Source organism: Bos taurus, chromosome 26 (genome assembly GCF_002263795.3).
Source record: "Bos taurus isolate L1 Dominette 01449 registration number 42190680 breed Hereford chromosome 26, ARS-UCD2.0, whole genome shotgun sequence".
In the NCBI taxonomy this organism is placed as follows: Eukaryota; Metazoa; Chordata; class Mammalia; order Artiodactyla; family Bovidae; genus Bos; species Bos taurus.
In genome coordinates, this window is record NC_037353.1 from 21,386,510 (window position 1) to 21,412,439 (window position 25,930).

At 46.1% G+C, this 25,930-nt stretch overlaps 1 protein-coding gene across 16 annotated transcripts in view; it reads right to left on the bottom strand.

Moving 5' to 3' along the window:
* SEC31B (SEC31 homolog B, COPII coat complex component) overlaps positions 1 to 25,516 on the bottom strand; it is a 33,804-nt gene extending 8,288 nt beyond the window's left edge. For 8 of the 16 annotated variants that reach the window (XM_015460651.3, XM_010819860.4, XM_015460656.3 and 5 more), the window contains exons 1-19: positions 25,188 to 25,276; positions 23,026 to 23,112; positions 22,551 to 22,674; positions 15,381 to 15,576; positions 15,082 to 15,177; positions 13,955 to 14,098; positions 13,477 to 13,619; positions 12,523 to 12,622; positions 12,243 to 12,404; positions 11,560 to 11,694; positions 8,369 to 8,599; positions 7,317 to 7,391; positions 6,956 to 7,054; positions 5,415 to 5,514; positions 4,740 to 4,918; positions 4,348 to 4,474; positions 3,842 to 3,987; positions 2,987 to 3,160; positions 2,345 to 2,506 (exon numbers count right to left, since the gene is read on the bottom strand). In XM_015460651.3, coding sequence (XP_015316137.1) covers positions 2,345 to 2,506; positions 2,987 to 3,160; positions 3,842 to 3,987; positions 4,348 to 4,474; positions 4,740 to 4,918; positions 5,415 to 5,514; positions 6,956 to 7,054; positions 7,317 to 7,391; positions 8,369 to 8,599; positions 11,560 to 11,694; positions 12,243 to 12,404; positions 12,523 to 12,622; positions 13,477 to 13,619; positions 13,955 to 14,098; positions 15,082 to 15,177; positions 15,381 to 15,576; positions 22,551 to 22,674; positions 23,026 to 23,104 — 2,472 coding nt within the window. In that variant the 5' untranslated portion in view covers positions 23,105 to 23,112; positions 25,188 to 25,276. Of the gene's footprint in view, positions 1 to 2,344; positions 2,507 to 2,986; positions 3,161 to 3,841; positions 3,988 to 4,347; positions 4,475 to 4,739; positions 4,919 to 5,414; positions 5,515 to 6,955; positions 7,055 to 7,316; positions 7,392 to 8,368; positions 8,600 to 11,559; positions 11,695 to 12,242; positions 12,405 to 12,522; positions 12,623 to 13,476; positions 13,620 to 13,954; positions 14,099 to 15,081; positions 15,178 to 15,380; positions 15,577 to 22,550; positions 22,675 to 23,025; positions 23,115 to 25,187; positions 25,277 to 25,419 lie in introns of those variants that run through there. The other 8 variants (XM_059881812.1, NM_001192161.2, XM_059881807.1 and 5 more) reach the window with 8 other exon arrangements.
* Positions 25,517 to 25,930: the final 414 nt, after the last annotated feature.

Genomic DNA, 25,930 nt, shown 5'->3' on the forward strand with positions numbered 1-25,930 from the left:
CGTGTGATCTCAGGGCTCTTTTATCATATCCCAATCAGGGCATTTATGAATTTTACTGTAGTTAATTTTTACACATCTATCTTTTTACTAGACTATGAGCAAATTAAGGGCAAGGATCATGGTTTGTATACTTTTCTGTTCTAAGTGCCTAGCCGTTGTTCAATAAACAGCTATTTAAAAATAACTGAATCTATGCTTTATGACTGAGGTTCGTGACATTGTACAGGAGACAGGGATCAAGACCATCCCCATGGAAAAGAAATGCAAAAAAGCAAAATGACTGTCTGAGGAGGCCTTACAAATAACTGTGAAAAGAAGAGAAGCGAAAAGCAAAGGAGAAAAGGAAAGATATAAGCATCTGAATGCAGAGTTCCAAAGAATAGCAAGAAGAGATAAGTAAGCCTTCCTCAGCGATCAATGCAAAGAAATAGAGGAAAACAACAGAATGGGAAAGACTAGAGATCTCTTCAAGAAAATTAGATACCAAGGGAACATTTCATGCAGAGATGGGCTTGATAAAGGACAGAAATGGTATGGACCTAACAGAAGCAGAAGATATTGAGAATATCTTAATATTCTTGCCAGAATATTAAGAATACAAGAAGAACTGTAAGAATACAGGCAAGAATACACAGAAGAACTGTACAAAAAAGATCTTCATGACCAAGATAATCACGATGGTGTGATCACTCACCTAGAGCCAGACATCCTGGAATGTGAAGTCAAGTGGGCCTTAGAAAGCATCACTACAAACAAAGCTACTGGAGGTGACGGAATTCCAGTTGAGCTATTTCAAATCCTGAAAGATGATGCTGTGAAAGTGCTGTACTCAATATGCCAGCAAATTTGGAAAACTCAGCAGTGGCCACAGGACTGGAAAAGGTCAGTTTTCATTCCAATCCCAAAGAAAGGCAATGCCAAAGAATGCTCAATCTACCACACAATTGCACTCATCTCACACGCTAGTAAAGTAATGCTCAAAATTCTCCAAGCCAGGCTTCAGCAATACGTGAACCGTGAACTTTCAGATGTTCAAGCTGGTTTTAGAAAAGGCAGAGGAACCAGAGATCAAATTGCCAACATCCACTGAATCATCAAAAAAGCAAGAGAGTTCCAGAAAAATATCTATTTCTGCTTTATTGACTATGCCAAAGCCGCTGACTGTGTGGATCACAATAGACTGTGGAAAATTCTTCAAGAGATGGGCATACCAGACCACCTGACCTGCCTCTTGAGAAACCTATATGCAGGTCAGGAAGCAACAGTTAGAACTGGACATGGAACAACAGACTGGTTCCAAACAAGAAAAGGAGTACGTCAAGGCTGTATATTGTCACCCTGCTTATTTTACTTATATGCAGAGTACATCATGAGAAACACTGGGCTGGAAGAAGCACAAGCTGGAATCAAGACTGCCGGGAGAAATATCAATAACCTCAGATATGCAGATGACACCACCCTTATGGCAGAAAGTGAAGAAGAACGAAAAAGCCTCTTGATGAAAGTGAAAGTGGAGAGTGAAAAAGTTGGCTTAAAGCTCAACATTCAGAAAACTAAGATCATGGCATCTGGTCCCATTACTTCATGGGAAATAGACGGGGAAACAGTGGTAACAGTGTCAGACTTCATTTTTTTGGGCTCCAAAATCACAGCAGATGGTGACTGCAGCCATGAAATTAAAAGACGCTTACTCCTTGGAAGGAAAGTTATGACCAACCTAGATAGCATATTCAAAAGCAGAGACATTACTTTGCCAACAAAGGTCTGTCAAGTCAAGGCTATGGTTTTTCCAGTAGTCATGTATGGATGTGAGAGCTGGACTGCGAAGAAAGCTGAGTGCTGAAGAATTGATGCTTTTGAACTGTGGTGCTGGAGAAGACTCTTGAAAGAGTCCCTTGGACTGCAAGGAGATCCAACCAGTCCATTCTGAAGGAGATCAGCCCTGGGTGTTCTTTGGAAGGAATGATGCTAAAGCTGAAACTCCAGTACTTTGGCTACCTCATGCGAAGAGTTGACTCACTGGAAAAGACTCATGCTGGGAGGGATTGGGGGCAGGAGGAGAAGGGGACGACAGAGGATGAGATGGCCTGGTTGGCATCACCGACTCGATGGACCTGAGTTTGAGTGAACTCCGGGAGTTGGTGATGGACAGGGAGGCCTGGCATGCTGCAATTCATGGGATCGCAAAGAATCGGACACGACTGAGCAACTGAACTGAATTGAACTGATACTTTATGAAGATAGGAATTTTCATCATTTTTTTAATTAATATATTGCAATCATGCCTGGTACTTGGTAGACACTTAATAGGTATTCTTGAATGACTGAATAAGCAGGGTCTTACCTGGTGAGAAGACTGGAATTTCAGTCTGGGAGAGGATGTCTCTTGAGAGTAGGGGGTAGCTCCCACGACAACCCGGGGAAAAGGGAAAGGGGGAGACTGTTGGCCCAAGACACCAGAACCCTGGGCATGAAAAAGTCGATCTCTCAGCTGCTGAACTGGTAGCTATAAAAGTTACAATAATGAAAGACTGTGTTAAGTAAAATTAAAACAAGCAAACATCCTCTCTTATAAGCCTAGCCCCACATAGCTTTCAAACCTCAGCTGACCCTCCACATTTTGCCATCTCAGAGAACTCAAAAGATCTCTAACCCCTACCAAACTTACATCTGCTTTACTAGTTATTTCTCTTTGAAGGTCCAACTCAGCTGTTTTAAACCACTGAGAAGCCTTCTTCAGCTTCTCCAAACAAAGCCAGCCCCTTGCCTGTGAAGTCCCACAACGCTTAGTATAAGCTTCTGTTATGGCAGGATAAATTATTGACATCTGGTTTTCCTCCAAGAGACTGTGAACTTCCTGAAGGACTAGGTCTTATTTATCCTGGGAGCTTTAGCATTTAGCATAGTGCCCATAACACAGAAGTGCTCAGCTAGTGTTAAGATGACTGAAAGAAATGGTTTGCTCTCTCCACATGCTCCCACTTACCTGAGCACAGTCACTGGGTAGGTAGCTCATGGCAGTGGCCAGGCTGCCCTGGGCTGCCAGGAGGTTGGCATACTGAGTGATTCTGTAGGTTGTGGCAGGGCCTGGGCTCACCCCATCAGGACCCCGCAGTAGCTCCAAGCTCCTGTTAAGGACCATCACTTTCTCCATCAGGTCCTGAAGGGACAAAGAAAAGGGCAGTCAGTCCTCATCAACCCACACCCTGCTCTCTTAGCTCAGGCAGCTCAACCAAGGACTTCCCTGCTACAGATACCAGGTGATGATACATGATATGTAAGAGACATAACAGCCAGAGAAGGGCCACTTGGCTTCACTTCCCAAGCTGTTTGGGTCTTACACTCTTGTACATTTCTGCCTCTTCATTTTGGATTCTTTATCTTTTATGCTAATACATCTCAATTTCAGATTCTGCTATCCTTTTATTTCATGTGTGACTTTGTCTCCCCGTGACTGTGATCACCATCTTCTCTGGGCACCCACAGAGTATCTGGTACAACTTAGATTCATAGGACTTTTCATAGATGCTAATAAAAGGCCCAAACTCAGTATTATTCAAATATAGAGTAAACTTATATACCCAAACCTGAAGTGGGAAAAAATTACAAAGTTAATATCCAAGCAGCTGCTACTCAATCTCCCTTGACTGAGAAGGAGGGAAGATGACAGCTTATCCATGGAAAAGGTTCCAGACTTTGAGGGCCCTTCCCTCTTCTCTAAAACTCCTGATTCTATCCTGGATACCTAGAAGACCCGCCTCTGATGTCCCTGCAACCTCCACTGCTAGCCTCTCCTGAAGGCCTGGTATGGAGGGACCAGGGCCCTGAAGTGAAGGGGTACCTGTAAAGCCATGGGGGATGAAGCCGGCTGGCATTTTGCCCAGCACTCCACCAGCCGCTCCACACTCCCTGAGCACACATAACAGAGTCTGGCTTCAGAGGTGAGTGCCCAGCCACTCTCCTGCTCCATACGAGTTCCCAGCCTGTCTGCAGAGAGATAGAAGCTTCTTAAAATGGCACAGCTTCCCTGTGCTTCTCCTCCTTCTCCTGTTTGAAAATAGGTGGGGGACCATGAGCTATGGGACAAGTAGCCACAGTGGCTTTAAGACAACACCAAGGCTAATCCTGCTCTGCAGTGAAGGGCAAAGCTCTTGCACTGAGATTTGACAAGAAAAATTAAAAGAGGACAATTAATGCCTTCCACAGAAAGTAGAGATGCACTCTAATCCCTGACAACATGGCTTGGCTTCCCAGAGTTCAGGCTGTGCCTCTGTCTCCTCCCTCAGTGTGTCCACTGACTCCATGCTAGAGTCACACCACTCCACCTTGGAGCCAAGGGCCACCTACCACAGAGCTCGGGGAATTTCTCTGGCTCTGAGTATGTCAGCAGCAAGGCCAGAGCCTCTCTCCAGTTCTTCAGGCTACAGGCATGCACCATGTCTTTCCAATTCTTCTGTATAATGCAGGCTAGCAGCTGTAATGGGCAGTGAGGGAAGGAGGCCATCAGCTGCTCATGCAGCATAGGCAGCAGGAGTCATACACAGGGATGTGCTGAGACAAGCCTCTCCTAAGTAGCCTTCCTATTTGACCACTGACTAGGGGCTCGGGGTAAGGTAAGGGTGGTTGAAGTAGGAGGAGAGAGAGGCAGATCCTCTAAATGCCAGTCCCGTAGTGCAGACAGCCACTTGACAAAGTCCAAATAATCCCCTCCTCCTCCTCTCTGCATGGTGGGCAGTTACCGGGGCGATTCCGGTTTTCTTCTTGGCCAAGTAGCGCTCCTGTGCTTGCTTCAGCAGATCTGAGCCTCCAGCCTGGGCCAGGATGATGGCATCAGCAAAGCGCTCTTCCTTCAGACACAGCTCTACGGCAGGGCCCAGTTCTCCAAGCAGGAGAGCCCGGCTCAGGAGTCCCTCCGTGTCTGCAGGCAGAGCATCCCCTCTGCATCAGCCTGCCCTCAGACCGGTACTTTCTGTCCCCACCTCCTATACCCTGCCTCCCTGAGTCTCCCTCACCCCAAACTCCCAAGATTCATTCCTTCACAACAAAATGCAGGGAGGTGTCCAGGGGTGCCCAGGTCCAGTGGTAAATCTCTAAGGACAGAACCCAAGACAAGGGAGGGACTCATGGCAGCATCACAGGTGTGCCGTGTGTTTGCTCAACAAGAAGAGGGTCACAGTTCTTTAAGCAGGAAGACAGAAGGATGAAGAATACCTTGGTAGAAGGCCTTCCATATGAAGGATCCATCCATGAAAATCTTTAGCCAGAGAGAGCTCTGACTGGTACAGGACCACCCAGCATTTGCGATCATGAAGGGAAGCAGGAAGCCGGGGACAAGAAGGCAGTGTCCAGGTCTCGAGAATTCTGAGCCCACCTATCCCCACACAGAGGGTTCCTCTCCCTCGGGGTCAGGGTACCTTCTGTGATGGGGATCTCCCACAGAGTCATGTTTTGAGGGATCAGCTCATCAAAGAAGTCTGAGGAGACCGAGGCTTCCCAGGTGGTATGTTTGGAGGTCTGTACAAAGAAGGACAAAAGTGGCTACTTGGGAAATGAGCCTAGAAGACAGAGAGCTGGCTTAGTCGCTCTCTCTGGGAGTGCTATTAAGAGTTGTCCCTTCAATAGAAATAAAAGAAAAAATAAACAAATGGGATGTAATCAAACTTGCAAGCTTTTGCACAGCAAAGAAAAACAAAAGACAATAAACAGAATAGAAGAAAATATTCACAAATGATGTGACTGACAAGGGCTTAATTTCAAAATATACAAAACAGCTCATATAATTCAACAACAACAAAAAACAACCCAACTGAAAAATGGACAGACAACTTAAACAGATATTTTTCCAAAGAAGACTTACAAATGGTCAACAGGCACATGAAAAGATGCTCGATTATTGAGAGATGCAAATCAAAACTACAGTGAGATATTACTTTACACTAATCAGAATGGCCATCATTAAAACGTCTACAAATAAATGCTGGAGAGGGTGTGGAGAAAAGGGAACCCTCCTACACTGTTGGTGGGAATGTAAGCTGGTGTAGCCAAAACAGTATGGAGGTTCCTTAAGAAACTAGAGTTTCCATATGATCCAGGAATCCCTCTCCTGAGCATATATATGGACAAAACTATAATTCAAAAAGATACATGCATCCCTATGTTCACAGCAGCACTATTCACAATAGCCAAGACAGGAAACAACCTAAATGTTCACTGACAGGTAGATGGATAAAGAAGAAGTGATACACACACAACGGAGTACTACTCAGCCATAAAAAATGAAACAATGCCATTTGCAGCAAGATGAAGAAAGACAAATACCATATGATATCATCTATATGTGAAATCTAAATTATGACACAGATGAACTTCTCTATGAAACAGAAACAGACTCATGGACATAGAGAACAGATTTGTGGTTGCCAAGGGGGAGGGAGGTGAGGAAGGGATGGAGTGGGAGTGTGGGATTAGCAGATTCGAACTAATGTACATAGAATGGATAAACAAGGTGCTACTGTACAGCATGGGGAATTATATGCAGTATCTTGTGATAAACCATAATCGAAAAGAATATAAAAAAGAATGTGTATATATATATATATATACACACACATAACTAAATCACTTTGTAGTACAGCAGAAATTAACACAACACTGTAAATCAACTATATTTCAATTAAAAAAAAAAGAAGAGTTGGCTCTTAATGGGTAAAGCTAAAAGAATAACCAGGTAAAGTTTGGGAAGTGCTATACTTCATGGTTAAAAGAGCTCCACTCCTAGCTCCAAACCTTGTGGGTTCTGTGTCTCTCCCTGGTTCTAAATGAGTGAGGAGTTTGAAAACTTCCACAGAAGTTGAGCACTTATTGAGAGCAAAGTGAAGGGCTAGGAAGGGGAAGATTCCTTAAGGGCAGGTTTTCTATGCTACCCTAGATGGGGCTGGCTGGGCTCCTTCCATACCTGTATGGAGAAGGCCTGTTGTCTGTTACTGTTGAGGTCATCTCCCTTGGACTGAGGGATCTCACCCAGCCTCAAATCACTTCTCAACCATGTGGCCACCTGCAGGGAGAAACATATGAATACCACTCTTCCCAACATGAGATCAAATGAATATTAAGCTTTTCTTCCCACCTTCATACTCCACCAACTGGACTTACTGAGATCTTTGTACTATTTTCCTGGGAATCAGAATAACTCCAGGAGGTAAAATCCTCATATATGCATTACTGAAGCCCAGAAAGAGGTATTCTGAGATGGTTTCCACCGGCAGGATTCTCTTTTTCTACAACAAACATGTATTTCTGACGTGAAGGCAGCTTACCTTCTTCTGAAGTTCATCTTTACTGTATCCTAATAGCTTCAGGAACTTCATCCTGGCGTCCTTCTCTAAAGTCACCTAAAAGCCGCAGAACACAGAAGTGTCCATTATATGAATGTGAATGACTCTCTCCTGCACCAGCTGGATGGGGTGCTAGTGTACCCTCAAATGTAGCTCTACCAGAAGTGCCCCCTGAGGCCAACACCATCTTTCCACTCTTTTCCGCAGGCTTGATTCCTGTGGGATTATGGGTAGATGTGTTAACAAATCCTTTCTCCCTTCTGCATGAGAACTGGACCTTCAAGTTGACTTCCTAGATCTATTACGCTGGTACCCTGATGAGAGTAAAATGTCAGCTATGTTTCTGCTTGTGACCGATAAATTGCCTCTGGACTGGAACTATGTAAACTATTAATAATTGATGTGGACACCATGCTATGGGCTTCCCTGAGAGCAAGGACTCTTGACTAAACAAATCCCTTGCAGGAACCCTAGAAGTTATGCTTCTGGAGTTTATAAAAGAGATATTGGCCCTTGTGGGCCTGAGGCTTCTAAGCCAGGGCAGCTAACACACCAGCTTGATGTATATCTCATCTCCTTGCACCTGAGCTGTCTTCTGAGGAGCTGAAGGGGAGAACCCTAAGCTGCTGCATGGACTGCAACAAGGGCTCCCGCAGAAGAGAACCACTTGATGCAGTCTTGTGAATCTAAATGGCTAGGTGAGAAGACTCCTTCCAGCTGATCTTCTTCCCTTTCTACTGCCCCATGGCATGGCACTGGAAAAGCCTTCACCCTGGCTCTGGTAAAGTACCCAGGACATCACCATAGTAGAAAAAAAGGCCAATGTCACTTGTATTCCTCAGTTTCCCTAGCTACAGAGAGTCTCTGAGCCTCTGGTAAAATGCAGATTTTGTTCCCAGGATGGGTGCTGTATAGGAAAAAACCCAACAGGGTTAAGGCCTCTGTAATCTGGGCCAGAGGGTGGTTGTTGACAGAGGCTGAGGCATCTGGCTTTGGGGAGACACTTATGAGCAGCCAGCCTTCAGGCTTCCTACCTTCAGAAACTGCCAGAGCATCTTTTCACTTTGCAGTGATGCTTGGTGGATCTTGTTCTGACAGTAATTCAGGAGATTTCCTGATCCGAGGGCCTCCTGCAGCTCAGCTGACTGTGCCAGGAGTTCAGGTTCTGTGGTGACCTGACTGATAAAGACTAGGCGGAGGCAAGGCTGTGGCACCTGATGGACAGGGGTGCTGGGGAGGCCAAAGGTCACCAGCTTGCCCCCAAACTGATAAAGAAAAACAAGAAGGGTAGGGCAAAAATTAACACCAAGTCAGGATTACAGGGGAGGCTATCTATTGGTCAACCCTAAAAGATAGGAAAGCAGTTAAAAAAAAAAAAAAAAAACTCCTGGGGGTGGAAAGAATCAGGAATTGAGTAGTGAATGTGCCCACATCCCAAAACCACCCCTGCACTTTCAGCACCATTAACTTAAAAGGTACAGTCCATGGTACTCATCCTTTTCTCACCTGTTCTGGTACCATCATTCTCCTAGAGTTATATGATAGTTATCACTATCCCAGGTACGGGGCTTCCCTGGTGGCTCAGATGGTAAAGCATCTGCCTGCAATGTAGGAGACCCGGGTTCGATCCCTGGGTTGGGAAGGTCCCCTGGAGAAGGAAATGGCAACCCACTCCAGTACTCTTGCCTGGAAAATCCCTGGAAAATCCCATGGACGGAAGAGCCTGGTAGAATACAGTCCACGGGGTCGCAAAGAATTGGACACGACTGATAGTTATCACTATCCCAGGTAACTCTGGACTAAACTCCTTGTCATTATCACAGTCTTTTTACCCACTGTAGCTGAGCAACAATAAAATCTTCCCCCTTCTTGTTCAGTGTCTCCCATGCCCTGTGCTAGCATTCTCCTCCTTCATCCCAAGCCCTAGACTACCACCCTTTTCCTACGGCCATCCAGGAGCTTGTACTGGTTTCACAAGGCCACAGGAGAGAGTTTAAGCTCCTCTGCCTATAATGCACAAAATCTTTCAAAATCAGGACCAGACCTGCCTCTCTAGCACCGTTCTCTCTGTTCATTCATGTGATCATTCTGTGCCCAGTACATTCCTGCCTCTATGCCTTCATCCACCACAACACTCCCACCTGAGCATCCTTCTCACCAAGTTAGGTACTTTATTATTATATAAAGCACCTGGCCCAAAAGCAGAGCCCAGTCAAACTCCTTTACTCCAGCAGTTCTTCCCCTTGGCTGCACATTAAAACCACCTGGGGAGTTATCCAAGGTCACCAGGCTATACCCCAGACAAAAAAAAATCAGAAGCTCTGGAGGTGGTACCCAGGCACTGGTAACTTTTTTAAAGTTCTTCAGTTTATTCCAATTGTGGTCATGTTAGACAACTACTACTCTACTCCCCAACCATTCACTACTCTCCCTCTTTAATGAGTGTTTTCAGCCAGAATTCTTCTCGTGACTCTTATAGCACAAAATCTACACTACAGGTCAGTGCTAAACACAGCCATCTTAACTTCTGATTTGTATAATACTCAATCGTTCTTTACAAAGTGCTTATATGTATTCTTTTTTGAATGTTGGATGGCATGGACTGTTTGCTAACCTCTGTTCTCCTAGGGCAGGAGACGTGGGGGGTATCAAATTCTCTACCCTCTTCCTCCTGTTCTTCCTAAGGAGAGATTTCCATTTCTCCTTGGCCCTAGTCCCTAGCTGAGTCTCAGTGGACCACAGACAGAGGGACTGAGGGTTAAGAGGTGATGTTGGTGGGAGACATGCAGGAAAATCCTTCCCTCTGCTGTCCCCCACTGGGAGAGGGGTTGGGTTTGGAATGTGAGAACAGTACATAAACAACGTTTAGGGTAGTGTCCCTCATCCCCCATATATTGTCACGCTGCTAATTTAACTTCTATGCAGAGTACATCATTTGAAATGCTGGGCTGGATGAATCACAAATTGGAATCAAGATTCCTGAGAGAAATATCAACAGCTTCAGAAATGCAGATACCACTCTAATGACAGAAAGTGAAGAGGAACTAAAGAGCCTCTTGATGAGAGTAAAGGAAGAGAGTGCCAAAGCTGACTTAAAATGCAACACTCAAAAAACTAAGCTCATGGCATCTGGTTCCATCACATCATGGCAAAGAAAAGGGGAAAAAAGTGGAAGCAGTGACAGATTTTATTTCTTGGGCTCTAAAATCACTGTGGATGGTGACTGCAGCCACAAAATTAAAAGACCCTTGCTTGTTGGAAGGAGACCTATGAAAAACCTAGACAGAGTATTAAAAAGCAGAAACATCATTTTGCCAATAAAAGCCCATATAATCAAACCTATGGTTTTCCAGTAGTCATGTACAGATGTGAGAAATGGACCATAAAGAAGGCTGAACACTGAAGAATTTATGCTTTCGGATTATGGTACCAGAGAAGACTCTTGAGAGTCCCTTGGACTGCAAGGAGATCAAACCAGTCAATCTTAAAGAAAATCAGCCCTGAATATTAATTGGAAGGACTGATGCCAAAGCTCCAATGCTTTGGCCACCTGATGCAAAGAGCCAACTCATTGGAAAAGACCTTGATGCTGGGAAAGACTGAGGGCAGAAGGAGAAGGCGGTGACAGAGGATGAGATGGTTGGAGGGCATCACTGACTCAATGGACATGAATTTGAGCAAACTCCGGGAGATAGTAGAGGACAGAGGAGTGCCTGGCGTGGTACAGTCCATGGGGTTGCAAAGAGTCTGACGTGACTTAGCAACTGAACAATAAGAACAACCCCCACCCGCTAACCATCCCTGGAGGTAAATGGGGCTCTGTGTACATTTGGCCTTGAGTCTATAGGGCAACGGCAGTGGGAGGTTCAAAGGTTTTGAGCAGAGGAGAGGAGGAGATTTACATTCTTTCTCCTCTGCTTTCTATTCATTCTGTTCTTGCTTTGTATTATAACCATGCCTGGACTCTCTATCAGTCCAGGTATGCGGGAAAATCAGATGGAATGGCAGGCAATTCTCCATAAGTGAGAGTTCAAAAGCAACCAATTCTTTTAGACAGGACTGGCACTGCAAGCAGGGTAAAGGGGTTGAGAAGGAAGCTTAGCAAATCACTGCTTGAGCAATAAAATGGAACCTGATCTGAGACTCAGGCAGTGAGAATAAACTTCTTATAGAACACAGCTCCATGCTGGGGACACAGTAGGCTATACACACACACCACACTTACAGCAAATGAAACACCTGCTGGCCTCCTCATCCATTTGGGGGGTTTTTTCAGGGGAGGTATCAGTGATGCTTGGGCCACTTGCTCTGGTACCTGCAATGGTGGGAGAGGCTGGCCTTTGCTGAAGGAAGATGAGATCTGGGGACAAAAGGACACCTGCATCACCGGTGTGGGGTGGTGGCTTAGCAGGAACTCCACCTACAAAGTCCATTTTGGGAGGGATCCCTGAGATACCCAGTCTGGCCCACAAAAGTCAGGACTCTCATATTTCAGGGGGCTGGTAGTAGGATGGAATGCCCATGCAGCAGGCTCCTGGAAAGCCAACTATATTCGATGTCTACAGTGAAGTGTGACACAAAATGTATCTATAGGAGATAGGGAGGTAAGTTCATTCTTCAAAATAGTGGGGGTCCCAGCATGGAAGCCCAATTCCCCTGAAATACCACAAGGAACATCCAAGAACAAGAGTCAAGGTAGAGGCCTCCTTTGTATTTGGCAGGAACTGACATCCTTCCAGGAGGATGGACACTGGTGCAAAGGTTCACAAACCCGGGGTTCCCAAACCCAGGGCCCTAGTCTCCCAAGTCTTCAGGAGTCCCCACTTCTCCCCAGGCTTATGTCCTTTGTTCTCCCACTGAACAGAGACAGTCCCTTCCCTCCAGCATTTTCCACCAAGCCCTTCAAACCTTGTCAGCCTGTCTCATCTGCTGGACTTCCCAGCTCCTACCCATCACAGAGTATAAATTGATCCAGCCATCAAAGGAAGCAGCAGAGAACACCAGAGGGTCCCGAGGGCACCATTGCACATCAAAGCACCAGCTGCTCAGCATGGGTAGTTTATACACCACCTATTGTGAGGGAACATAACCAAGAGGGAAACCCTGACTTAGGTAAGGCAGCTAGAGCACAGAGGTGCAGCTGAGACTGCCCTACCACCCCAGCACACCCACAGAAGGGCCAGCCTACCTCACTGCTCCCCAGGTTCCAGCACAAGATCTGGCTGTCCTTGGCACTACTGAGCAGCAGCTCAGCATCAGCCTGACTCCATGACACTGACAGGATCCCCCTGAAAAGGAAAGGGAAGAGGAACTAACATTTGTTGAATGCCTACTACAAGTAGCGTGCCTTATGTATCTTGGGTAAATGTCATCCCCTCAAAATAAGTAGTGCGGCTTCATTTTACAAATGAAGAAAATGAGGCTTGGGAAGAAATTGAGGAACTTGCAGCAGTCATGCAGCCAGAATCCAAGTCAAATTTCAGAGTGTGGGCACGATGTGCTATAACCACTCTGCCACCCACAGGTCCCTGCAGGATGGCCTGCTTCTCTTCCCTGATTGTAGAGTGGGTGGAAATTCTGAATCAGCATGAATCAGGGAAGCAAGCATTCCTATGGGTGCTTTTAGCCCAGGAGGGTAGTGAGGACCTAACTCTCCGAAGTCCCCAAGGAGTTACAAAGGCATGATCCTTGAGTTAGAAAGAACAGACTATGGGGCTGCTGCTTCTGCTGTAGGCCCAAGAGCTAGAGCTTCAGAGGCAGGCCTGTTCACAGGAAAAACAGGAGCCAATGTTCTTTTATTGAGAAGTCTTGGAGGAGGCAACCTAATTACCTAAGAAATGAGCATGTCCTCAGATCAGAGACTGGGGGCTCTCCCAGAGGAACTAAACATTGGTTCCAATATTTCTCATGACCCTACCCCCACTCGTATGTCTGGAGGTTACATGGAATCTCAGGCTCTTTTCTATAACCTCAGGGTCTACAGGAACTCCTCTAGATTGGAGGTGGGGCTAGAACTGCTTAACTGTGTGTTCACCAGGATGGCTCTGAAGCCGGGAAGAACGTCTGCTAGCCAAAGTGAGGCACGTATTGCCCTCTACCCAGGTCAGCTATGCCCTGCCCTCCACCAAGGATGACATGCTACCTGCTGTGACTCTCCAGCACCTTTAGGGGTGAGGAGGCAAAGCGCAAGTCCCACAGCTGAATTACTGGAAGACGATCATCTTCTGAACAAAGCACCAACTGGGTGGCGATGTCTGGGTGCCAGGCCAGGCCTGAGCAGTGCATCTGTGAACAAAGCAGATCCCAATGGGCAATAGAACCTGACTCTTCTTTTTACGAACCCTTTTTGTCTAGCTGAAATGGGACCTCTCTGAGGGTTTTGTGTCTTTGTGTTGTCTTTCTTATGTAATTGGGAACACCACAGCCATTGGGGAACAAGTGATGACCGTAAGCAAGGAGCTTCTCTGAGCTTTCACTCTCAATAGGAAATCTACCACAGGGCTGAATCCACACGTTTAACAGCTGAAAGCAGAACCCTGGCCTGGGGAAGAGCAGCTCCGACGCTAGGCCTGAGAGAGACAGCAGAGCGCGAGCCTATATTCTGCCTGTATTTAACTCACCCGGTTGCTGTGATCACTGACTTTGATGATAGGTTCATTCTTCCTGAGATCCCACACGACTGCCTTGCCGCTGGGGTGAGCAGAAGACAGAATGTGTTGAACTTGACGGTTCCAAGAGAGAGCCTTGATATCTTCCAGGGGCTGCTAAGGCAGAATGGGGCAGGGAGTGGGATGAGGACAACCTGTCACCCCTGGGCCAAGAGACAGCTGGTCTGCCACTGATCCCAACCACCCACAGAAAAGCCAAGAGTAGACGTGGGGCTACCCAAACCATGCCAGTCTCAGGAAGCTGGAAGGGAAGTTTTCCAGAGAGGATCCTTTAGAAAGTGATGTAGAAGCTGAAAGAAGGACAGGTGCACCTGGGTTTTACTCCTATCCCAAGATGCTCCTGAGAGGACAGAGTCAAGATTTTAAAAAGAGCCTTCTCAACTATGACAAGAGAAAAAGGGAGAGGAGAAAGGTGAGGGTAGGAAGGAGGGAAATATAGACACCCAAGACCCCCAGGGAGAATGAGGCAGACAGAAAAGCCATTGATACTTTAGGGCACAAAATGCTATCAAATTCATACTGAACTTACCTCACGATACTGTATGCATAAGACAGAAAAGCCAGAAAGAAAAAGATGGAGGCCCAGTTACAGACTGACAAGACATGTACACTCAGACACAGAGATACAGGAGACCCCCAGCTACATGGGGGAACAAGACACAGGGACAAAGCTGACCTCTCCACAAAAGGACAAGGGTGTATCTGGGTGTCCTACTCTTGCCCCTGGTTGGCTAAACCCAGGGCCCGGCCTTGCTTAAATTATACTATGATAAACAGTACAGTCACCCCTTCTCTCGGTGTCTTTTACTCCCCTCACTCTTCTTGCCTTCCAGAAACTTCTAGGACAATCAATGACCACAAGCCACTTCCACCCCTACCCCTATTCCCCAACCTCCCACCAGTCCCCACCCACCTCCATCCCTCTATTATCTGGCTGGTAGGCAACATGTTAGTCTGTGGAGCTTTACTGCTCTCCAGTGGTGAGACTGAAATCTGTGCGCTGGCTGCCTCCAGAATTTAATTCTCTCTGGGAAAATCAGCTGCACACTTTTAAGCAGCAGCACCAGGAGCCTCCTCACCTGTGACTTGGATCCTGGGGTCATTGGTACACTCAGGTTATTCAAATCCCAAATGAAGATTTCAGAATCATTGGCCCCTGAGGCCAGGAGGTTGCCCTGTATGAAGGAATATGCCTTTGGAGACATACCATCCCAGGAAGAGATGAGAGCAGAAAAAGGGGAAAGAGACCCACATTTGGGTTCAAAGCCACCCCCGTAACAACCTGGGAAGGCTGAGTTACAGACCAGAGGTCACAAGTGCTTCCCTTCAGATCTGTTGCTCCATGCCTCGCAGGTCTGATCAACTGAGATGCTAGTACCTGGAAAGGATTAAAGTCAAGGGCTCTGACAGCCCCAGAGTGCTTCTGTCTCTGGGCAATCACAGGCTCCTTTCCCGAAGACAAGACGTGGGTCACATTGTACAGAGTAAGCATGCCATTGTCCCCGCCGCCTGCAATGACCCCGGAGGCTTCCAGAAGCCCACTGCCAAAGCTCCCCCAGATCAGCTTGTGAAACCTACAAAGAGGAAGAACTGGCATCAGCGACAACTCAGGTCCACATCAGTCAGTAGAGAATGGGCATCTTTGTCAGCCTCTGCCATTATGCAGGCATCCCCAACCTTAGGGCCTGCCTGTCTCCCTCATTTCCCAGATGCAGAACAGAAGTCTCCTCTGCCTGGCCGTGCCCTTTGGCTGAAAAAAAATACTTCAAATAGATTACTTCACTTAATCCTCCCAACTCAAATAACAATACTTATTGATAAGTTCCTATGTACTAGGCACTGCTTTAAGTGCTTTACATGTATTAGCTGATCAACAATCCCATGAGGTATTTACCTTATTTTCAATTGAGGAAAATGAGGCACAGAGAAGTTACAAAACTCCTGTTATACAGCTAGTAATTTTACTCCTATTTGATGGGGAAACAGTGGAAACAGTGTCAGACTATTTTTGGGGGCTCCAAAATCACTGCAGATGGTGACTGCAGCCATAAAATTAAAAGACGCTTACTCCTTGGAAGGAAAGTTATGACTAACCTAGATAGCATATTCAAAAGCAGAGACATTACTTTGCCAACAAAAGTCCGTCTAGTCAAGGCTATAGTTTTTCCAGTAGTCATGTATGGATGTGACAGCTGGACTGTGAAGAAAGCTGAGCACTGAAGAATTGATGCTCTTGAACTGTGGTGTTGGAGAAGACTCTTGAGAGTCCCTTGAACTGCAAGGATATCCAACCAGTCCATCCTAAAGGAGATCAGTCCTGGGTGTTCTTTGGAAGGAATGATGCTCAGGCTGAAACTCCAGTACTTTGGCCACCACATGCGAAGAGTTGACTCATTGGAAAAGACTCTGATGCTGGGAGGGATTGGGGGCAGGAGAAGGGGACGACAGAGGATGAGATGACTGGATGGCATCACCAACTCGATGGATGTGAGTTTGAGTAAACTCCGGGAGTTGGTGATGGACAGGGAGGCCTGGCATGCTGCAGTTCATGGGGTCGCAAAGAGTCGGACACAACTGAGCAACTGAACTGAACTGACAGCTAGGAAGGAGAAGGCAATGGCAACCCACTCCAGTACTCTTGCCTGGCAAATCCCATGGATGGAGGAGCCTGGTAGGCTTCAGTCCATGGGGTCGCTAGGAGCCGGATACGACTGAGCGACTTCACTTTCACTTTTCACTTTCATGCATTGGAGAAGGAAATGGCAACCCACACTCCAGTGTTCTTGCCTGGAGAATCCCAGGGACAAAGGAGCCTGGTGGGCTGCCATCTCTGGGGTCGCATAGAGTCAGACACGACTGAAGCGACTTAGCAGCAGCAGCAGCAGCAACAGCAACAGCTAGGAAGTGACAGACTAAAGGTTCAAAGTCAGACCCATCTTATGCCAAAGCCTGAGCTCTTAACCATCATAAAATATGGTCTTCTACTGAGAGGAAGATCCGAACTCTTCTACACCTGAATAGAAGCAGGTTCCCTAGGCCAACAGTTGCTGTCCCCTCTTAAATAGGAAGTGAGAAAAGATCTATAGACCTGCCCTTCCCATGCCATGCTCATGTGACTAGTCTACTGGAGCTGCCATATGTATTCTGTGGGCCAGCCTTAGAGAAACAGAGGCATGAAGAATAAATGCACTGTTTGGGAAACACTTTTCTGGCTTTCTGAGCATCTTGCATTCTGGCACACTAGAAAGAGATGGACCCTGGGCTTCCTGGTCAAGAATAGGGTCCCCTGAAAAGCCCCTAGGGAAGGGATGTGAAACCCCCAATGCCTCACAGGTCGTCTTCCCTCCATTTCACAGCTGTTAGCCAAGGATATTTCCACACCCCTTCTGAGAAGGCAGATTTCACACTGAATGATGTCATGTAAGATCCCTAACTGAAATTAAATGTTTCCACACTCTGGGAACAGTCAGCAAAGAAAATAAATGGGGAAACCAGGCAAGAACCTGTCTAGCCAGTCCTTAGATCAGAGCCAACCTCTCAGAAGTGAAGAGCTGAACACTAATTCAGACAAGGCCAGCATCTGAACAGAAACAGCACAGCTGAACAAACAGTGGGTCTAAAACTACTGTCAGAAAGGCTGCTTTCTAAAGTTACGCTGATGTTACCATGGCAGAAGAATGGTTCCATGCTGGCTCCAGAGGATGCCATGTCATCCAGGGGCTAGAGCTCAGCACGGGCAGAGAACAAGACAGCAGATTACCCAGAGAAGCCTGACATAGTCCACACAAGAAGCAGAGGAAGGTGCACCCAGAGAAACTCACATGGGAATGCAGCAACCTCAGTATGGTCATAGCACATGACATACGAATCAGAGTAAAAGGTACCCAAGACCTCAAAGGAGTCACCACAGGGTTAAAGAAGAGGACCCAGTTACTTTAGAGTGGCTGAACTGCAGAATACAGGGTGCGACAAAATCATTATCCTTTGTGTAGGCATGTAGAAAGTACATTCCTATTGTTAACACTTCAATGAGAGTGGAACTGGAGCCTGAATGGCTGTGATAGACAACACCTGGGAGTAGGGAACACCTGGGAGAGTCTGGCAAAGAAGACTTAGTCGTGTGTGTGTGTGTATGTACAAAGAGAGCACACAGCATGTGAGCAAATGTGATGTCTGTTAGTGTTAAAAACATTAACAACTGATGAGTCTAAGTGAAGGTATGTGGGCTTAGTCACTCAGTCATGTCTGACTCTTTGCAACCCATGGACTGTAGCCTGCTAGGTTCCTCTGTCCATGGGATTTCCCAGGCAAGAAGACTGGAGTGGGTTGCCATTTCCTTCTCCAGGGGATATTCCTGACCCAGGGATCAAACCTGTGTTTCCTGAGTCTCTTGCACTGCAGGTGGATTCTTTACCATTGAGCCATCAGGGAAGCCTTTATCATTGTAATATTCTGCAACTTTTCTATGTTTGAATATCTTGAAAACAAAAAGTTATAAAACAAACAAAAAAGATGACCTAAAAATAGGAACTAAAAGATTTAAGGAGAGGTATAGGGAGAAGAGTTTGTATAGGAAAGTGGGAACTTTGAAAACATGAAAATACAGGTGGAATTCTTTGCTAGAGTTTCCCAGGATAATGATGGCAGTGATGGAGACTGTACAGCATCACAGAATGAGAGGAGGCACCTGAAGAAAATACAGCTTCCTTGATTCCCTCCCAGGCCACCTGAAGCAGAATGTCCAGAGTCAGGCCCTTAGAATCTACATTGTTAACAAGTGCCCCCCGTGATGCTAACAAGTTGCCAAGGTTGAGATCCATCAGACTGCATACCAGCCTAGAACAACAGGAAGTAGCTGAATTCATAAAGAACGAACTAGCCTATTGGGGTAATGAACTCACGGCTACACTTTTGGTAAAAAGGAAAAGACAAGGCTGGAGAGACCTGTGAGATCAGATTATCATACCGGCTAAGCTCATCAGAGGCCAAGCTTCAGCTGCCGTATGATTAGGAATACATGCTATATAATTTCTTGTCCCCATGATTTCTGTACTTCTGTATTTTGGATTTTTATTTTATTTGCTTAGTAACGTTCCTTATGAAAAACCTCAACCTCATGTTAGTGGGTTAGAGTGAAAATGAGTTTGTCCACATCCTGGCCAAAATAACTGAGGAAATCCAAGTTTCCTTAGAAGCTAAACAGAGCAATGAGGGCAGTGCTCCAAGCTGGAGAATGAAGACAGTGGGGTGGAGCAATGGCTGTTTGAGAGGAGAACTACTTTTCTGACTGCCTAGTATGCACTAGGCTACAATGTGCTGACTATATATCTCAAATTTACAGTAGAGAAAATAGAGTCAGAGAAGTTAAAATAAGGTGCCCAATAGGACAGAATATGGTAAAGCTGGGATTTGAACCCAACAACAAAGCCATGTTCTCTCTACTCTGTGATCCTGATGTCTCTAAAGAGAAGGCAAGTCTTAGAAACAAGAAAACTAGGAGTGGTAACAAAATGATCTCTTACCTAAAGAGGGGTCATACTGCCAGCCAAGGAGCTGAACTGACATAACTGTATTGGAAGATAGATTACTTACTTTCTCCATGTTACTAGAAGATGAGTCAGACATAGGCTACAGAGGCCACTCAGAGATCTAGAACCTCAGTATAGACAGAGGTAGAGAGCAGAAAATCACCCAGTGACCTCTGAACTCATTCAGGCATAGGCAGCCGTGTCCCTAACCCAAAAGTCAATACATAAACAATGTATTATTCTACCAGAAAGCTTTCTTTTTGGGGGGGATTCATCTAACAAACCAAACATCACTTGCATCAGCACACATGCTAATCCATTTTGATGCTGATTGCATCCAGCGGCATTTATCCATACGCTCTCTTCACTCTATTTATAGCTTTTAGCTATCTCTTATCTACACTCAAACACTCATGGTTTTCAAAACATTCCTCTTTCAGTCAGGTATTTCTAAGTAGATAATATTTCTCTGATGCATCATGGATTGAGTATAAGGGGATCTTCAGGATTCAAATGTAGTTGAGGCCTGGGTCAGGTAAAAAGGGCTGGCAATGGAAGAGGGAAGATTTTGAAAAATGTTAAATCAATAATAAGAGAGATACAGAGAGGGGGTTTTTTTTGTTTGTTTGTTTTTGTTTTTAGGGGAAAAGGAAGGAAATTAGGCTAGAAAAAGGGAAGAACATAAGACCTAAATTTGGAGCCCAGTAGGTTCTTAGACTTTTGGCCACCTCATGCGAAGAGTTAACTCACTGGAAAAGATTCTGATGCTGGGAGGGATTGGGGGCAGGAGGAGAAGGGGATGACAGAGGATGAGATGGCTAGATGGCATCACTGACTCAATGGACGTGAGTCTGAGTGAACTCCGGGAGTTGGTGATGGACAGGGAGGCCTGGCGTGCTGTGATTCATGGGGTCGCAAAGAGTTGGACACGACTGAGCGACTGAACTGAGGTTCTTAGAAGTCATCTTATACAACCTCTTCTTTATACATAAGTGAGGAAACCTAAGATCACTGATGGAATTAAATTTGCTTGAAGTCATATAGTTTTAGGCAAGGCAGCAATCCAACACAACTGTGCTTTCCATTTAACCATGCAGAAGATGACACAGAAAAGAGGAAAGCATAAAGCAAAGGGTGGGTTGAGCTTTATCTACCCTGATCATTTTGGTCAATTGTTTGTGATGCTGACTTTTGAGTAAGTGGCCTAACCTAGGCTAGAATGAAAAGAAGTGAGTGCCTTAGACCCTGGAGCATCTAAGATGATTTCTTCAGAAAGGCCGCAACAGAACTGCATCAAAGGTAACCCCCTAGGTCTTCGAGAAGGAGAATCAATCTTTAGACCCAATTACAGAGGTGAAAAAAGGAAGCCTTTTCAACCTAGTTGGCTGCAAAACAGGTTGTTACCCTTGAAAAGCTCTTCAGGCACTAAGACCAACAGAAGACTGACCATAACTAACTGAAGTGGTGGATATGAATGCTCAGGTTGGTAATCCAGAAGTTTCTAATATCACTCATTTATTCCACAGATATATTTTCAACTACCTAATGCCAGGCACTATTCTAAGATGTTAGAGATAAATAAATAGCGATTAATAAATAAATAAACAGCGATAAATAAAACAGACAAAAGTCTCTGCCTACATGGTTCTCAGGATTCAGTTTCAAGGTTTCTTAAGCAATAAGCTCTTTCTTAAGAACTCTTGGCCTTAAGGAGCCACTACTGTGCTGAAGCTGCTACTTGGCTGGTTTAAGAAAAGAGTCCTTGCCCACTGCCCCTTTTCTTATCTTCAGGAGTATAAATATGATTAAATTAGCTCTCCTCTTTCAGCAGCCCTTTCTGAAATGCCTACTTACAGGTTAAGAATATCTCATCATTACTGGCAAAATTGCCAAGGCCTCTCTTCAAAAGGTACAGGTACTGGAAATAGAAAGAAATGTAAAAAACTGCAAAATAAGAGATACTGTAATAAAGTGATAAAGGAGTGATAAATAATAAAGGAGTGATAAAGTGATATACAAGCTCAAGAAAGTAAGAAGAATAACTTATTTTCATTATTAAGTCAAGCCATGAAAAGAAAGAGGAGGGTACTTCTATGTATCTTAATCACTCAGACGAACTAAAAAAGGCGTAAGATGAAAAGTTACATAACAGACCAGCAATCTTTTAAGGGGGATGGCAAGAAAATCCTCTGGGATATAAGAAAAGGATTTATATTTTTATATTAAAAAATAATACAGTAATACATGTATATTATTTATATTGAAAATATACTTGAGTGCAATGAATGTTCACATTTCTCCTGATGGTGCAAAAATCTGGGGATCACTGATTCAGACTATAAGCCTCATCTTTACAAAATTAATAAAAGAACAGTTGAATAATAGAAAGCAGGTCTTGGAGTCAGCTAGGACCAGACTTAAATTCTAGCTTCCCGGGGTTTTGGTTCCCTCCTATGTAAAATGGGAATAATGGTATTTATTGGCTAGATTCATTTTAAGAAATGAATACAATATACAGAGCCCCAGCATAGTGCCTGGCATGTGTACATAGGCTCAGTGAATGCTCATACCCAGCCCTGTAAGTCTGCCAGAGCCATGAGATCCATGAGTGCCCAATCAGTGCCTGACAGCAATGAGGAGAGGATCATTCATTTGCCTCTCATTGGCAGAAAAGGGAGATACTGTGCAAGGCTGTTATTTTCACAAGAGCCAAGGGAGGAAGGAGCCAACATCTCTGGGTTCCAGAGAGAGACCAGGTACTCATGGGTCCAGGCTTGTGTGAGGCATCTCTATCACATCATTCTGCCTGATGCTGCTGCTCCCCACAAAGGTGTGAGTGGGAGTTTTCAAATTCTTCTTGCAAAATAAACCCAGAATTAATTTCTCTCCAACTTAAAGATCATTCTCCCCTCACTTGTCCCCTCATGAGCCCTGAGAAACACACACCACTCCTGAGATTCCCCATCAAGGTTTGTATTAGGATCTGTCCTGCATACCCATCAACAGTTCAGACATAGTACCTGCTGGAGGCAGAAAGGACTCCCTTGCGTTTCAAGTCCAGAGAGGGGTCCCTGAAATCAACCTCAAAGATTTCCAATGTGCCATTTGTACTAAAGGAGGCATCTAGCTGCTGGGCAGATGTTCCTAGGCACAAGAAAAGTCAGGAAGAGGCAGCATGTGAGCAACAATATATGCATGGATTTGGGGTATAAATGGTTAGGTAGTAGAGAAAAGGAGGAATGGGGGAAAACTGGATATACCCTTTTTCAAGTGGTACCTCCAAAAAAGAGCAAGAAAGCATGAGGTGCTTAGCCTTGAGCCATAATTGAAGATTGTCCCCAGGGACTAAAACTCCTAATATCCCCTTGCTTATGCTGCTAGACAACCCCACCTTTCCATGACTCTGAAACTTTCTCTGAAGCACAATCAAGAGCACTGGATACTAAGTTTCCCTTTAACCTATCCAGCGGATCCTCATCCACAGTATCACCATACCTGTGGCCAGATACACAGGGTACTGGCTGGCTGGGCTCCACACTTGGACAGCTTGTCGCTCAAGCTCCTTCAGCTTCATGGTCTGTCCTGTAGGTGGCAGAAAAGTGACATGATCCTCAGCCTACTGAAAACAACAGTAGAAACCACAAGCTTTTGGGCCAGATAAAGGGAACACCTGTGGACACGAGCACCTGTTTTCCTCGCTCCACCATAGGATGGAGTATTTGGAGGCAATACAGGGTGACAAATACATGATCGACTGCAGATCTGTAATGACAATTCATTTACCCAGTTGGACAGGGAAACCTGGTGTGCTGCAGTCCATGGGGTCGCAGACAGTCAAACACAACTGAGCACTGAACTGAACTTACCCAGTTACTGAAATCTAAGGCTTTAAATCCTAAAAGATACTGAACCACACTGGTTGCCACAGGCCCAATGGTGATGATAACCATCAAACCAGAAAATCTCAGCCACTCTATCCATTCCCTTGGTTTTAAACATTATCCATATGCTGATGACTGCCAAATTTCTATCAGCAACACAAATCTCTCCTCTGAGTTACAAGTTCTTATATACAACTGCTAATCAAATATTTCCACTTGGGTTTAGTAAAGATACCTAAAAGTTAGTCTGTCTAAAATGGAATTCTCCATTCTACCATCTCACCCCTTCATCTGTTGTTCCTTCAGGCTTCATTTCAGCAAACAGCCAACTGCTCAACCCCAAACCCTGCAAATCACCCTAGATCCCTCCTTCTCCTTCTTTCCCTTCTAATCTATCATTAAGTCTTCCAGATTTTACCTCCAAAATATATCTTAATCTATTTTTCTCCATCTTCACCACCACTACGCTATTTGAAGACCCTATCATCTATCACCTAGATTACTGGTCATCTCCCTGCTGCTCATCTCCATCACCCAATTCTTTCTTTGCATAGAGCAACAGTAAACTTTTAAAATAAAAAAGAGGATTTTGACATTCCATGCTTAAAGTTTTTCAGTGGCTTCTATCACACTCAATAAAACACAAACCCCCTTGAGCCCTGCTCAAAACTACCACTTCACTTCAACAATGAACTTGATGGAGTAAACTTGGGACCCGCTGTGACCTGCTTGAGCAAGCCCACAGCCAGGTTAGTCTTGACCAACAAAAACAAGTTTTATTACTTAATCTCAAATGTACTGTCCAGCTTGAAGAAAGCTTAGGGCTGCCAACTCAACCAAGACTTCCCGGGCACCTCTAAACACTTGAGGCTACAACAGGACTCCTCTGACGAGATTGCACATCATACTATACGGTCACCAGTGCCACCTGCTGGTCAAGATCATTTTCACGTTTCTGGAGAAAGGTCTCTGAAGTGGGAGCTACAATTAGCTCAGTGCACTTAACGTGCACCTCCCATTTAATTCTAATAATGGTTCCGGGGTCAGTAGTTACTATCCCCATTTTACAGGGAAGAAAACTGGCTAGGCCAAGCTGTGAACCCCAACCAGCCTTCAGAGCCCGTTGCTTTTAACCATTACACCAGTCTAAAGTAAACTCCATAGTGCTTAAATACCAGCCTACAAATTGAGAAGATAGGCTTGTCATCTACTTTGTTCAGAGACAACTGTTGGCAAAAATGGTCCCCGCTGCGGTCAGAATGGCGGGGCCTAGGAGCGTCAAAGGTGGGGAGAGCTATGATCATGCAACCAAGAGCTGGACACACTGGTGCAGTGAAGGGGGAAAGCCAGCCTCCTTAGCTGTCCACTCCCTATGGAGGACGGTCGGCCTTCCCCGCGGTTCACCGGCGTCAGCACCGACGGGCGTTTTCGCCCGGGCGGGACGCACGGACCCGCGGCCGACTCTGGGCCCCGGACAGGTCAGGGCCCAGGGCTGCTGAGGGAGGCGCGAGGGCAGCGCTGGAGAGAGATCGTCGTCGGGCTGCGGGGCCCGGGCGCCGCAGGGAGAGTGAGCCGGCTGCAGTCCGACAGCAGGGCGGGCATCGTGGGGTCCCCTGAGAGGCACACCGGCCTTAGCCCCCGGGCGGGAGCCTGGGGGGCCGGGGTCTCCGCCGAGGACGAGCGCCTCCTGGCACTCCTGCTAGAGAAGAACCGCGCTCTGGGTCCCCGGCGCGCCTTCTGCTCTCAGGAACCCCGGGACAGGCGGGGAAAACCAACCTGCGCGGAGAGCCCAGCTCAAGGGTCTGGGGCCGCAGAGCTGGAATCGGGAGCCGGTTCCCTCAGGGCTTTGGAGCTCCGCGGGCGCTGTGGACGGCGGCTGCAGAGGGCCAAAAGTAGTGCAGGCCGCCCGCACCGCCACAGGCGCCGCCAGATGCCAGGCCCGGGACCCGGACAACCCACGGAGAACGTTCCCTCATAGAAATGTAGCTTTTAGTGGGGCTTCCCTCACCTGTCCTGTGATTATGCAGTGGGTCAGATCCCGCGACTATTAAAGTTCTGGTGTATTTTCCCTCAAAGGGAAAATACTAATTAAGCGGAAAAGACCTGGTCCTAGCTCCAGGAGCGCTCTGTGGAATCCACTTAGCTGAAAAGGTGAAAAGCAATCTAGGCCAGGTGGGGCTAGCGATAACCCGCCTACCAATGCAGAAGACGTAAGAGACGCGGCTTCCTTCTCTAGGTTGGGAAGATTCCCTGGAGAAGGGCATGGCAACCCACTCCAGTATCCTTGCCTGGAGAAGCCTGTGGACAGAATCACCCAGCGGGCTACAGTCCATAGGGTCACAAGGAATCGGACACAATTGAAACGACTTAGCCCGCACAGGCCTTAATAGCAGAGTGACTTTGTGCGGCGAACCAAAAACTGGTGCTCCCAAATGTTGAACTAATTAAGGGCTGTAGATGGTTGGAGAGCGAGGGACCGTAGACCAGGGGCTGCTGCTGCTGCTGCTAAGTCGCTTCAG